The sequence below is a fragment of the Malurus melanocephalus genome, unplaced genomic scaffold (genome assembly GCF_030028575.1).
Source record: "Malurus melanocephalus ecotype Western Australia unplaced genomic scaffold, MMel_1.1 scaffold_5, whole genome shotgun sequence".
Taxonomy (NCBI): Eukaryota; Metazoa; Chordata; class Aves; order Passeriformes; family Maluridae; genus Malurus; species Malurus melanocephalus.
Genome location: NW_026623237.1, coordinates 3,851,564 through 3,866,572, shown reverse-complemented (window position 1 = coordinate 3,866,572; position 15,009 = coordinate 3,851,564). Strand labels below are relative to the sequence as shown.

At 45.7% G+C, this 15,009-nt stretch overlaps 1 protein-coding gene across 1 annotated transcript; it reads left to right on the top strand.

The window, feature by feature from the left end:
• Positions 1 to 1,959: 1,959 nt before the first annotated feature.
• Positions 1,960 to 14,711, top strand: CCDC167 (coiled-coil domain containing 167). Its single transcript, XM_057370890.1, has 4 exons — positions 1,960 to 2,016; positions 9,262 to 9,356; positions 11,741 to 11,793; positions 13,882 to 14,711. Exons 1-4 carry the CDS (start codon positions 1,963 to 1,965, stop codon positions 13,983 to 13,985), a joined length of 306 nt encoding a protein of 101 aa, XP_057226873.1. The 5' UTR covers positions 1,960 to 1,962; the 3' UTR covers positions 13,986 to 14,711.
• Positions 14,712 to 15,009: the final 298 nt, after the last annotated feature.

The following is a 15,009-nucleotide window of genomic DNA, read 5'->3' as shown; positions in this document are numbered from 1 at the left end:
AAACAGGAGACACAAGATCAGGTAACAGGCATAATAAAGTTATCAGCTTGATGGATCCAGAGTGCCAGGAAGAGTAATATGTGAATTTAAAACTGCTGCTTCCAATGGTGGTTTACTTGGGAGGGAGGAACGAGTTCCCCTTTTCTGTCTTCTCTAAAGATGTGACAACAAAGGTCACAATCACCTGCCCACAAAATGGTGTATGTTTGTCTCTCTGTGGAGAAGCGCATGTGAGAATTGACAAGCCTCCCCTGAATCAATACTCACCTTTGTAAAGGAGAAAATGCTTTCTGCTGAACTGACGGCTATTTCAGCCCATTGCAAACCATAACAGATGGGTTTCTTCAAACTTCTATGCATTTTTAGATTGTATTTACACTCACTAACCAAGTCTTCTGTCTAAGAGGGGAAAAAATAACATTCTCCCACCCACTTTTTCATTTTCTCCCTCCTCCTGATGCTGTGCTTCCCCAGGGCTGCTGGCTGAGTCCTACTCAGCTTCTTTACTGCTTTCTGATTGAGCTGCTTCTGCTTGGAAAGCAGTTATGTCACAGTGTCTCACCTTGGAGGTGGGAGTTCTGGCCCCTTTGGGTCCAGAAGTACACGCTCTGTAACAGACTCAAGTACCACACCRGGAAGCAGAAAATACAGCTATCCCTCATTTTCTCCAGACATAAAATGAGAGTGATGCTGTTACCAATACACACCACTTCACATAGTAAAAATGAAGGAAGGGGAGGCGTGTTTGAAAGAAAAATGAAACACACTAATTAGGTATCAGTATTATCACTCCTTCTATGACACATATCTGCAGTCCTGCCATTCTAGCAAAATTTCAGTCACCAGAGGGTATTTAGTCAAAATTAAAATCCAGTCTGTGTCTAATAAATGCTGATGCTACCCAGACTTCTATTCTTTTTGCCAGCAAATAGCTCTGCTGCTGTCATGTAGCAGCCATGTCCTACCCTGAAGTCAGATCAATTTCAGTGGTGCTCCTTGTTTTTCTTTTCTTTGTTTAATAYAAGATAGTAGTGTTTCATAAAATGATTTCTTGGGTCACAACAAGAACTCTCATGCATATGTAACATTGTGATTAGCATCTTGCAACAAACTGGCTGGCGTGCAGGAAGTGCTATCTCCGGTAGATCACAGAGCMAGCTTTTCCTCAGTTTCTTTAGCGTAAGGCTAGTGGCTGAATAGGAAATCCCAAGGACAATCTGAATAACAGAGTCACAGAATCAATTAGGTTGGAAAAGACCATTGAGTGCAATCTGTGATGGACCACCAGCACATCAATTAGACCATGACACTGTGTGCAACATCGTATTTTCCYTAACACCTCCAGAYACCAGGACTTCACCACCTCCCTGRGCAGCCTAYTSYGATGTTTAACAACCCTKCCTGTGAWGAAATTCCTCCTGATGGCCAAAAAMAATCTCAGTAATCCTAACACGCAAAGCAGCCGTCCTGGGTTTGCCTTGAGTTTCCAAGATTGCCTTCTTCCTGGGTGAGCCCCGACCCCAAAACCTGGTCTGGAGCAGCCAGGAAGTGCGCTGGCTCCACTTGCAGGAAAACAGACTGATCACTTCGGATCTGCCCGKACAGACAGCACCCGAGGGAGCCGGGGTCTCAGAGGGGTGGAGAGGCAGAACCAGGCWAAAATAAGAGGTCCCTCCTCAGCTTCCCAGCCTGCTGGTCCTTTCCCAACCATCCCTCATCCACTACCACTGGAGAGGGCAGAGCACGATTGGGGCAGCACCGAGAAAACACAGGAGGCACCGCTCTGGCTGCCTCTCCCCCTCGGCGGTGTCGGAAACACGCCGAGAGCGTTCGCAAGGGCAGACCCAGGGCTGTGGGCAATGGCCCCGTCGGAGCGGAGCAAAGCACAGCGCCATCCCCAAGATGGCACCCGCCCACCCCACGGCGCGGCCCCCGCCACGGCGCGCGGGGCGGGCCCTGCGCATGCGCGGCCGGACCATGGGCAGGCGGCGAGCGGGGCCGAGCGTGGCCCGGGAGGTGAGGGGCGGGGGGTGACGGGTCACGGCGAGCTCCGAGTCGCGTCCTGGCTGCTGGCCTTGAGCGACGGCCTGTGGTGTCCCTGCTGCCGCCGAGCGCTTGGGCCGGTGCCGTGAGGGTGTGTGCCCGTGGGGGTGCTGCGGCGGGCCGTGGCCCTCAGCCCGGTGTGTGCGTGCGGCGGGGGAACTCAGCCGAGTGCTGAGCCCAGTGATAAACCAGTAGGTGAGGGGCGGGTAAATCACACGAAGAGAAGGGGGAAAGGCTCGGTTTTAAGAGTGCACCTCCCTTCTAAAGCTGCCTTTTTAYTGTTGCACTCGGGTGCTTTGGCTCTCTATCCCTCACTGAAGATATTTCACCTGTGCTAGTTGCTCGGGTATGACTCTTCTTGAGCAGGGAGGTGGGAGCAGATGACCTACTGTGATCCCTTCAAACCTTACTGATTCTGTGATCTCCTGGGTGGCAGGAGGGTTGTTGGTAAGCTCTGTTGAAGCTTTGTGTTTCTGTTAGCAAAGCGAGTCTGTTAACAAAGGTCTCTCTGAAGTGTACATCTTTCTGKCTCCTGCACTGCACAGTGCAGTCTGGACTGACTTGGAGGAAGCAGTGGAGAGCCAATACACAGTTAAAGTTTGTGAGYTGTGGATGCAGTGGGGACAGCAAATCATGAACATTCCTCACGAATGGCTGAAATGGTGCAGAATCGATTCAGTGAATCTCACTGGTCGCTTCTCTGTCCTGAAGTCTTTTCAGGTGAGCACATGCACAACAGACCAAAATAACCAGAGCAGAAAGGCCAGGGAAATGGCAGGGCTYGCCATATATGTGTTACCAGCCAGTAACATAAAAGTGAGTGTCACAGAATCCTTAGGGTTGGAAGGAACCTCTGTAGATCATCCACTCCAATTCCCCTGCCAAGGCAGGGTCACCTAGAGYAGGTTGCACAGGAACAAGTCCAGGTGGGTTTTGAATGTCTCCAGGGAGGGAGACCCCACAACCTTCCTGAGCAGCCTGTCCCAGTGCTCTGCCACCTCCAGTGGAAAGAAGTTCTTCCTTGCGTTGAGGTGGAGATTCTTGTGTTTTAGTTTATGGCCATTGCTCCTCATCCTGTCACTGGGCACCACTGAAAAGAGTCTGGCACCACCCTCTTGACACCCACCTGAGACATYTATATGTCTTAATGAGATCCCTGCTCATCCTGCTGGGTCAAATGAATGGCAGTTCACTTTATAGTTTTCTGGTTTGCTTAATTGTTTAGGCTTTCATTGGAGAAACAGACTGTTACGGGGACTCTATTCCAAATATAACCACCAAAGGGAGTCCAGCAGGGTGTGCTGACTGTCCAGTCTTCCTTTGGTGAGCCTGCCAGGGAGAGTTGAATAGTCTTTTTGTTGTGGTTTGAGAGGTGACAGGCAAAAAGAGCTGAGATGGTAGGCTTTACCTTACAAAAAGAGAGATGGCAAAAAGGCTCAGCCTCTTAGAGACCTGCTGTTCACAGAATGAAAAGGGACTGATTTTAGCTACCACAGAAAATTCTTGCAAAGACTTTGAGGATTTGTAGTAGTTTTAGATTAGTTTTTTAGGGAGTGTTTTAGAAGTTTTCATGATAGAACATACTAGTTTTGAAAGGATTGTAGAACTTTTGTAGCTCTTTTTTGGTGTGTTACAGATGAAAATGTCTCAGTGCAAAGATACTACTACAAGATATTTTTTTTTCTCTTGGAGTGATGAGAACGGTACTGAAGAGAAGTTACAGAGGAAGGAAACAAAATCCTTTTAAGCTAGAGGAAGAGAGGGGTGTRTTTCAGTTTGCATGACAACCAAGATACTTGTTTCATCATTTGAACTTTTGTTTTGTTCTATATTACCTTTTGAGCTGTTACGATTGTAAACTTTTCAAATGAGCCTTAATATGACATGATGCATGACTATCCTTGAAAGACCTCATCTAGGCAGAGTCATGCTTGTTTAACTGAAGTCATGATGCTAAATGAATGCAATTTTCTATATGGACACTTATCAGATTAGCTTGCACTTACAAATTGCAGATGTAATTGATATGATCTGGTTTAAACAGATATAAATGCGTCTCCATAATGTTGTGGTGGTTTATATTCATGCCACTTCTCCTTTCATACAGCTCTAGTCTTTTGACAGGCAGCCCTGTCGCCAATGCTTAGCTACATAGGGCTTTCTTGAGGAAACTCATCAGGAAAAGAAAACTGGGAAGACTGGTCCATTTTGTAGCAAAATAGTGAAAATGGAATGAACTCAAGAGAATTGACACAGATGATCAAAGGTGTGCAAAACATCTATGCAAGAAATGCTACCAAGCATTCCTGTGTTCACATCTCTGCGCAATACTGCAAAGTCTGGGCTGAGACAGGATGCATTGACTAATGAAATGGTCCCTGCAAGGCTGGAGGAGGAGGTGTAGGTAGGATCCAGCCTTTTCTCCTTTAGCATCACACAGGGTAGTTCTGCAGGAGTCATCTTAGACCTTGCTGGTGGATCATCCTCTGCTGTGAGCAGCTTATCTGGTAAATATTTCCAAGCATGCAGTGGGCAGAATGTCTGTGAAATTATTTTCCAACCTGAAAAATTATTTTAAGAGCATGGAGAAAATGGAAGTGTGTCCCTGAACTGCAAGTTAGCACTTGAATTTAAACAAAATTTGTCTCTGCTGGAATGATTTTAATAATCCAGCCAAATTTGCGGATGCAGGAACCATTAATTCTTCTATGAAAAGAAGGGCTCAAGTGTGCTGGCAGGTGACAGGGCATGTAGGCTGCTCAGGGAGGGTTTTTTTTTTCTTTGCCCCCACCTCTTCAGTTGGYTTTGATCTGTTTTATGAGGGTCAGAAGACTAAAAGCTCATTACCTAATGCTGTTGGATGTCGACGTATGCGTGATATGGCTCTTTGCCAGTATCTTAATTAGGGACTTCATAAAAGCAGAGGGTGGATGCCAGTTCTTGAAAAGCGCTTTTAGCCTTTCTGCTGGAAAGAAAGCTTTCATTAATTCATTACAAAAATGTATTAAATGGGATCCAGCTCAATTCTATAAGCAAAGCTGCTTCTCTTTCACTTCTCTCTTTGTGTCTGCCTTTATGTGAGCCATTTTGGGCTCTCTGCCCAAGATGGTCCCAACAAATGGAATTTGTAATAGACATGTAAGCCAGTTTGGATTGATATCCATCCCAGGTCTCTCTGGTTTAAAACGGTTTCCAAATCATGAACAAGTGTTGCCAGAATTCAACAAAACTAGCTCAATGCCTTGTCATACCTGAGGAGCAGAGGAGGCATCTGGTCTTAGATCCCTGTGTGCATCCAAAGCTTCTGGGATTTGACTTTCTGGAGTGTCTCCTGAGGAGCTTCAGAAGGACAGCTCTCTGTGCCAATACCTGTTGCCTGGACATGAGGCACATTTCATTCCCCTTTTTTAACTGGAACTACTTGAAGATGTTGCTGTGAGTGAAGTCCTGTGTCCTTGCAACCATCTGTGTGAACCTGAGGAGTTGTCATGTTCTGACTGCTGCATTACAGCTCTGTCCCAGTGGATCCCCTTCATGGAAAGGAGAGCTCAAAGGAACAAGGGTTTATCTTTGCAATGTAGGAGGCACTGTGCTGAGATTGCCACTTAAAAGATAAGGCAGTGTGAAGTGCAGGGGTGGTTCAGCTAAGTGAGCTTGGCTCTTTGTTTTCTTGTGAGCTTCCAGTGTACATGAGGTTAGTTGGTATGTATGATTTAGTAGGAGGGAAGGCTTTCCATCCACAGCAAGCTCAGGTGAGCACCTGCTTCTGGGATTGCTCTCCTGGAGAGCTAGCTGCAGCAGGGAATCRTGCCAAAGCTCTACAGATTTTCTTGTGCTACAGTTTTACAGTCTGTGGCCCCCCTTGGAGTTTCCTCAGCAGCACAGAGAATAATCAGTAATTCCTAGGCATTACTCTGATTTTTCACTGTGCTTATTTTCTGATTCTGTCTTCCTTTTGTCCTGCAGTGAAGAGTTACTTGGATAGCTGAGTTGCTGAGAAACTCCTGSTTTGCAGGAGCAGATCCCAAATGGCAAGCATGGCAAAGGTAGTGACATACCAAGATGCTGCTCTGCCCATAGTTGGCTGTGGAGGCTGAAAGCTGGCATTGCGGCCTTGCAGGTTATGAACCTGAAATTCAACCAGTAATAATGTACCCCTGAGATCTGGAAAAACAAAAGGGAGTCTGAAAGTCTGGATGGAGGAGGACAGGACAGAGGAGGACATTACCAAAGCAATGCGACTGAGTCAGCCTTGACTGTCTGTGGGAAAAGGAAAATGGAATGTTGAAGAAGAGCAGTCAGATAGGRCAGATGCCAAAGACAGAGCAAAATCTCGAGAATTAACGACACTGCAGCTTTTGCAACACACCAGTCATATGCTGATAAGTAGAGRAGGGGCTGCTAATTAGCCAATAGATAGTTGCCATTTATGCAGGAGACTTAGTATACACCTGTGGCTAAATAGATAAATGGGGCTCAGCCCCATAATAAAGCGGTCTGTCTTCTGTGTCTGTCTATGTCTTTATCTCATTATCTGTGTTGCGTTGTCCATCTCTACTGTGACATTTGAGTTGGTGTCTGAGGCTTCTTACTCAAATGAGCTGCCTTCAGAAGGCAGATTCTATTGTCCTTATAAATTAGGACAGTTTATAARTGGGGAAACTAAGGCAGTGAACGGATAGCATCTGTGAATCCTCACTGTTGTTGTTCCTTACAACCCCTAATAACCCAGACTAGCCAGAAGAAAAGAAGTAGTGGGATTCTGAAAGAAAAGTATTTTGTTCATTCAGCAATATGTTCCTCCTTTTTTTTTTTTCTGATTATTTTTTTGTCCCTTGTGCCCCCAGCTCAGCAAAGCTGATGGTGCAGTTCTAGGGCATGTGGTTTATTAGCAAATTATTGCTCTCCAGCAGGGGACCCAAACTTGGATTTTGATTTAAGAGCAGTAAAACCAGTTGAAACTTTTAAAGCATTATGGGGAATCTGGAGATTTTTAGTCAGCAGAACGTAAAAGCCCTGACAGAGTTGTGCAGAATATACTTTCATACTGAAATGAGGGAGGTATGGACAGACAATGTACTAGTGAGAGCAACTGCAAACTGAGCAAGAGGAGCAGTTCTGGAGGACAGGATAGGAGTGCAGTGGCATGGGTAAGTTAGTGGTGAGATTGGCAGCTGACTAACCAAAGCTCTCATTAATAATTTACTTAGCATTATTTTTAAATGTATTTTCAAGAAACCATGGTGCAYTCTAATAAGTTAACTAGCTAAGGAGAAATCCGGTAACACGTGCTGAAGCATCTCTTGCTGTGTATGTAGTAAGGGGCTCCAGCAGCTAAGAGAGCAGAAAGAGCCATTTGCAAATGGTAGAAACTGATGAGGGAGGTGGTAAATCTTATATTTGAGGGGACCAACACCCCACCTCTGCTCTACTGCACTCTGCTATTAAATTAACTTGCTGATACGTGTGGTCAGAGCAGCCCTGGGTGAAGCTCTTTCTTGGCCCTGAAGCAGACTGGGGCAATGCATCATGCTGGCTGAGCTGTAATGGATGACATAGCAAGGAGCAGCTGGAGTTAGCAGTTCTTAACTGGCACAGCTGGAAATGGAGGAGGACAATTATCCTCATCCAGGCAAACCCGAGCATTGCCATACACAGAAGTGCTAYTCCATGAGCTTTGGGATCAGGTAAYACGCCTTGGTGCTCCCCTTAGGCTCAGGAAGCTGTACATGTGCCTCTGGGGAATTTGGCATCTCAACAGCACTGGCAGAGTTGCTTAATAACCCAGGACTTCAAAATTRCTGTCTGATAAATCAAAGATTTATTTGAGCCTTGTTGTATGTGTCCYCCTCCCCAGCTCTGCTGTGCTCTTTCCAGACTATTTAACTGACTGGTTAAACTTCTTTTCATGGTCTGCTTTATGTCAAGCCTCTTCTCCTATCCTGCTTAGTTATAATGCTTGCCTGCCTTTCCTGAGCAGAAGGTGTGAGATTGTTAATGAGCTCATTAACAGGAGCTGATCAGAACAGAGCTAATCCCAAAGCAGCAATAATTAGGGATCACTACCTTTGATTTTGTTTCCCTTATCACTGTTTATGGGTGTGTTTGTGCTCTGGGCTGCCTCTGAGGCCGTTGTCCAGGCAGCTCATTCCACCTTTACCCGGGACTGTTCTGCCTCTTAGCGTCTGGTGTGTGAAGGCTCCCACCACAGAGAGGCCATGCTGCCAGCCTTGGCCTTCCCTGCAGAGCCAGGCACAGCAGGAGTGCTGTAYTAAATACTGCTAAAGAGAGGTCTTTGCCACCTCAGTGCAATGAGGCTGTTTTCTTTCAGGTTAGGTTATTGTGTCCATATTATCTGATTAGTCCCACTGTTTCCCTGATGGAAGCAAACCTGAAAGACAGTTTTCTTCAAGATCTCTAAGCTCTGGTTGCCAGGCAGAAGAGAAGAATTATTCTCAGAAGAGTCATCCATGGTAGGATTCCCTCCTGGACAGTGTGTTTGCACACAAGGAAATCAACCTTCCAGTGCTTAGCCACGGTTACTCCCCTCCACAGGAATATACAGGAGTGTGGCTTTTGGGGTACTTGATGAAGAGACACAAGAAGGTAACCAGCGTTTTTCTGCATGGAAACGTTGCTGCCAACACTGGATACAGGTTGAAGGAGGCAGTGGCAAATGCTCTCTTGGGCATACTGTGCAGACTCCTGTTGCTGTTACAGATTTAGTTGGGGAAAAAGAGACTATCCCTTTTTTCCCCTCTCACCCAACCAGACAGCTGAGAGCACTCTGTAGTCAAATCCCATGAATTTCTGCATCCATTCACAGTACTAAATCAAGACCTTGTCACTCAGTCTTTGGTTTAGGCCAGTGTCTCTTTTTATCGTATAAAGATACTGTAGATCACATCTTTGCTGTGGACCCACATGGAAAGAAACTAGAACAGGCTGGAACAGGATCAGATGGTAGCAAAAAGGTGCTGACCAGCCACATAATTGACGGTGTCAGAGCTGGCTTGGCTGTGYCTGGGATGGTGATGTTAGAGTTTTGTGGGATACAATACAGGCTGATCTGGGAAATGATGAGCTCTCTGTGCTGTAATCTCTTCCCTTGATTTTGGGAGGAAGAAGATGGAGTGGCTGAGCTTTCACCATCTGAGTGGGAATGGGTCTGTGTAAGCTGAGAGAAGACATGATGGTGACTGGTGTGGTGTTTTTCAGATTGATGGACTGGAGGAGAAGCTGGCACGCTGCAGACAGAGCATGGAAGAGGTGGATCTTAAGCTGCGCAAGGAGAAGCTCAGCCCTGAAGGAAGGTACTCCTGTCCATCTTTCACAGCTGTGTCTATGCACATCAGCTGGCTGTCATCCTGCTGTAGGACCAAGCAAGGACTCTTGAAGGCGTATAAATATGTAATTTTCCCATGGCAAGATTCTCTTCCCCCAGCTTGGAGCTTTCTTGGGGAACTTGCCTTTGTGAGCAGTTCAGTGATACAGACAGAAAGCTCTGYCTTATTAATTGTAACTTATTAAGTCTGACTCCAGCCTGTGCCACAACCAGACAAGTAGTGCCTTGCCAGTTCATTTGCAGATCTGGCTCCTGGCCTGCTATGAACCAGCTCCATGAGCCTGGCAAAGGTTTGTTGCACACTGCTGCTCGAGCCTTCCCAAAGCCACCCGAATTCAAGCAGGGGAGAGRTGTAGCAGCTACTACTGAGCCAATCAAGGGTAGGATCCAGCTGCAAAAGTGGCTGAGGGAAAAACACAGGCTGAGTGCCTGTGTTGCTAAAGTGTCTGGATGTAGGGATGCACTGACACACTGGCTTTTCTTGGGAAAGCTAAGAGGGACAATTCCCATGGAATCTGTGGCTGCTCTAGAGGCAGGAGCTGTTGACTTCTAGAGCTGGGACTCAAGCAAGGACTTTCACCTGGATTTTGTAGCAGACACAGGCAGAACCTGCTCTTTCTCTTGAGCGTGAAGCAAGAGATCTTAGATCTCCCAGCTGATTCTCAAATCTCTCTGCTTGAGGACATTCTTTCAGTCACTAGCATTCGCCTGCTCCGCTCTTAGTAAAAAAGGCTGAGAAGCTCAGACCCAGGGAGTTGTCTGGATGATCTTGCTGTTTCCTTTACAGTACTGTCCTACAGAACCCCACTAGAAATGATCACAGCAGTAGTGATGTCTCTGTCCCCTGATRCTTATCAGCCTCAGTTTAATGTCTTTGTTAAACTCTCCTTTGCACTCCCCTTCCTCCTATACTGGAGTTTTATGTCCCCATCCATATTTAGACAGTGCTGTRCCTCTTCCTGTCCCTCATCACTTCAGCTCCTGATCTCAACAATCTTTTTTTAAGCCTAAATTCTCCTTGTTTACTGTCTGTATTCTTTATGTGGCACTTAGGTGGCCAACAACCAAACCTACAGTTGTGACAACTTGACAAGATGRAATTTATGATAATTTCTCTCTGAAATACAAAGCCTAGAGCAAAGAATTATGAATTGGGATTTTTGGGGCCATCTGTGAATTTTACAGCTTGTATGGAAATAGAAACAGAACTTCCATTGCCCTATTCCAGACCCATTGAAATACCTTGGAGGGAAAGTACCATGACCAAAATTATTGATTCAGTGCGTAGCACACAAAGAAGAGCTCTGCTTTCCCACTTTGAAGTTYAGTTGTCATGGTTTCTTCATGTCTCATTCTCAAAGCTTCTTCCCTTGACTTTTTTCACAAGTTTCTAAGTAGCAGCTCAGTCGTATTGGTAAATCTGTCTTCTYACTTCCTCCTGGCTGCTCTCCACCTTGCCTTTCCCTGATTTTCTTTAAGAGCCCTCTCCTCTCCTGCAGCTCTTGACGTAGCTTGCTTTCTTGCCCTCCCTTACACTTAACTAGCTGTACACATAGATTTGGATCTCTTTCCTCCTACAGGTTCTTGCCATGCCCCAAGGGGAGCAACAGTCTGTTACACTTGCTGCCTTCTCTGAACCAGGAGATAATTTGTTAGTGCATGTTTATTTATGTGCACAGTCAGAAAGGAGTGACCATGTCCTCACTATTATTATGGAAACACTGCTGCTTTCAGGAATTTTATTTTGGGTTTATATTTTAAACTGTATATTWATCACCTCATGCAGTTTCAGACAAGGGCTGTGTTGGCCTGACTTAGTCTTTACTGTTATTATCATGAGTCTTCAGTCTAATSACAGATTGTTTAACTGGTTGGTACTGGGCTTGGATTCAGCTTGTTTTCTTGCGTTCACCAATTTCTGTAAATTGRATATCCCTAACAAAGGGATACCAGCTTCCAGTATTAAGCCAGATRTGGAGACATGGGATCCTCCAGAGAGCATACAGGGACATGCTCCATTCCATAGCCRTGTCAGAACTTCCTGCCTCACCTGGGGGTAACTAGAGTAGGGGACTGACACACAGATCCCTTTCTAGCTGCTTGYCTACACTGCTGTCCTGAAAGGAGAGATAGGAAGCAGTTTGGGGGAAGGAAGAAATAATCTAAAATGCTGCAGCTCTTCTCTTTCACAATTGGGTATTTCTAAACTGTCACCTCTCCACCTTGAGGGGTGAGGGGCTCATTCTGTGAGCAGATATCCCCAGCAGTGGGGACAGTCTCTCTTCCATCATGTAAGCAATGAAATAGGCTGTTTTGTGCCTCGCAGGTAATGAACTCCTCTTCTCATTACAGAAAGTCACTGGAGAGAGAGAGAAACTTACTAATGACCAAAGCTGACAACTACGGTAAGAGCTTCATTAAAAATGGTCCCTCTGGGCAGGATGGGATCAGTGCTGCAGCTTACCTTTGTCTTCAAGCTCCTGCCACCTCTTGACTTCTGCCTTTGAAAGTAGCTTCAACCAAAGGGAGCTAGACTAAGGTAAATGTAGTCAGCATGTAATAGGCATCTGTATCCTCCTACTTGTGCTGTACTACTATAGGGAAAAAAATAAGCATCAGCTAATGAAGGGGAGAAAATGTCCCTTCCACACACCCCAAATTATCATTCTTTAGATAATCATAGCTAACAGATTGGCTCGAGAAGCTCTTAACATCCCTCCCCCTACCTTTTTTTTTTTTTTTCCTAACAGAGGCTTGCTAGGTAAGAAGGCAAGTGCTATCAGGAGTGTGGCAAATAGCATACCTTCTTTGGAGGAGGTTTTTTACTGCATCAGTTTCTGGGGCTGCTCAGCACAAGAGCATAGGGATTCAAACTGATAYGCCAGCTGCAGTTCTAGAGGACCAGGGTGTTTCCTTGGTACAAGTCCTGCTGCAGACAGTTAGAATGAGAGTCCCTCTGAGATACCACACTTGACAGCACTTCCACTAGAGATGCTTCTTTGCACACTAGAGATGCTTCTTTGCACGTCTTGAGGCTCCTGGTATTGATCTGTATGTTACCTGTTTGACAGTACTCTGCTGCCGTGCAAGCACCAGAGCTCATACAAGGGAAAGAGGCACAAGTATTCTTTTAGGTCTGGAGGGTTGAAAGCTGGCATAGGGTCAGCAAATTTGTAATTATAAGTCATGTTAGAGGACTGTTTCCAGAAGACTAACAGTTCCTTTAAACAGACTGAAAGCTGTTCCCTAAGGGCCTACCACTAGGGACAGTAGAACATTGCTGCCACCCTTTTACCAGCCAGCAGTCAGCCATCACTGCTGGCATCAGCAGAGTAGTCTGACAGCATYTCAGACAGCAGCAACAGCCTCACCTAATGGTAACATCACTACTATGGTCTCTGATTAAATCTTTCTTTATTCCAGCTGATGCACTTGAGGCCATGAACTGCAGCTGCTGACAATGCCATTGTCAGCATCAGTTTAAGCTGGCACTGCTGTGCATGAGGTTATGTGACCCTGTCACCTCCTTTGTGACSTTGCAAATTCAAGCAGGTCATTGTGTGGTTGCTTGTATTAGGTGATGAACGGGGGCAGAAAGAACGGGTTAAAGTCTTTTGATACCAACACCACTTGGGGAACTGCAGTTAGTGCTAACTGCAGAGGCAGTAACCTGTGCCTTCACTGCAGATGAACTCAGCAACACAAGCAGTTTGTCTCTGGAGACAACCCACACCCACCCTTGCCTGCCAAACACTGCTGTTTGGCCAACCAGTGTGTAAGGCTGGAGGCCCCACTGCTTCCTGTAGCACCCAACACAGTTTTGTGGTACAGAACTATTAAGAGTGGGGTTCTCATATTTGATAAAGGGACAGAGTAAAGCCAGACTCTATACTTTAAGGAGCCATTGTCTTCCTCTCTGCATCTGTGGTTCTTATGTAAACCAGAGTGAGGGAAAGCAACCTCTCTTGAAAAGGTTTCAGACATCAACAGAATAAGAGGGTCCAGGGTCAGACCTTTTCCMCACTGATCCTTCTGAGGCATAAAGAAACACAAATTCTGCAGCATTCAACTATGTGGCCACACTTGTACTTAAATTTTAGTACTAGAAAGCTACCAGGCTGTTACATCTAGAAGACAGTAGAAATAGCTCTCTGCCCTCCTGTCTCCCTCATTCTCTTAGGGAACAAGCAATTATTCTAATGACACAGTCTGTCCTTAGTAGAGGCCTACAGCAATGTCATTTGCAAACAGGAACTGGTCTGGCACTGATGTATTCCCAAGTACAGCTACCATGAGTGTTAGGATGAGAACAAATGAAAGGGTTCCTGCTGGTTTACTTCCTGTAAATTGCACATTCTATAATTGGCAGCTTTGCATACTGCTCCCAAAATCGTTGCCTGTGGCCAAGATATGTGCTTCTAACAGAGTTTTGAAAGCAGGTGTAGCTGCAACATGAAGAACTTTCACAAGCAAGGCTTTTGTTTGTTTTCCAGAGAAAGAACTGAGTGTGCTTCGTAAGGAAAATCGCAAGAATGCTGCCCTTGCTGTGGCCATGGCATTGCTGATTGCTCTTATTTACGCCTGCTGGACGATGTGATTGCACTGAAGAATTCTCCCTGCTGAACAAATGACTCCTGAAAGGAACTCTTCCTCCTCTCACCATTGTGCTTCCCCCAAGRGTGAGGATCAGCATTTCAAATTACTGTTCTTGTTTGTTGTCTCCAAGCCTTGTTGTAGGGAAGATTTTTCTCTGCAAATTGAGGACAGGATACAAACCAGAAATCACAGAACACTTGCACTTAGAAATCAGGTCAAGCAGAACTCACAGTGATGCCATCTTACCCAAAACAAAACAGCCAGCCTGATCCAGGACGGCAATACATTCTCCCTTTTGAAGCAGACCTCTGTGATGGCAGGTGCTTTCTGCCCAGCCCAGATGGAATACAACACAACCTTCTTGACTCCTGTGACAGTCATAAACTGAAGGGACCAAGCTCTTGCTTTAAAGGGTAATCTGTAGGTATCACAATTTTCTATGTTCCCAAAGGTGAGCTAAAGATGCTTCTTCCTTCACCCTGAGTTCCATGACCAAAGGACTCCTACCTCCACAAAAGCAGATGGGATGTAGGTATCTCTGAAAGTGGGTAGACTCAAAATTGTGATCTGGGTGCTTGGTCTGTGAGAGGATCTGCCTACCTCTTCAGTGCATCAGAGCTTGGTAGCTATTTTGTGCCTTTGAGAATCAGCACTTGCAGAAGACAATTTACTATCAGCTCCCAGAGATGGAAATGGTTCTGTACAGCTTTAAATAAAATTATCTGACCTTTTAGTTTGCTGTTCTCTTTTCTTCCCCGTTTTGTCCTGTTTCTCAACCACTCCTTTATTCTCATCCTCCTATCTCCTTACTGGCACACATTGCACCACAGTAAGCCTAAATTGGRTTAGGCACTTAACAGTGAATCCCCTGGTCAGTGAGGTCTCAACAGCAGGTTGGTTWCTGGTCTGCTGTGGCCTGGAATCTAATTCCTTTGAGTGGAATGGAGCCTAGCATATGGCAGGAGTACTAGAGACTGTTCACTGTAGTGCCCTCTCATTCCAATGCTCAAACTTGCCACAAAAGC

Excerpts from the sequence above, each read along its gene's own strand:
- CCDC167 (XM_057370890.1), top strand. The coding sequence starts at position 1,963 with ATGCGCGGCCGGACCATGGGCAGGCGGCGAGCGGGGCCGAGCGTGGCC. Across the intron at positions 2,017-9,261 it reads GGCCGAGCGTGGCCCGGGAG|ATTGATGGACTGGAGGAGAA; the intron begins GTGAGGGGCGGG and ends GGTGTTTTTCAG. Across the intron at positions 9,357-11,740 it reads AAGCTCAGCCCTGAAGGAAG|AAAGTCACTGGAGAGAGAGA; the intron begins GTACTCCTGTCC and ends TTCTCATTACAG.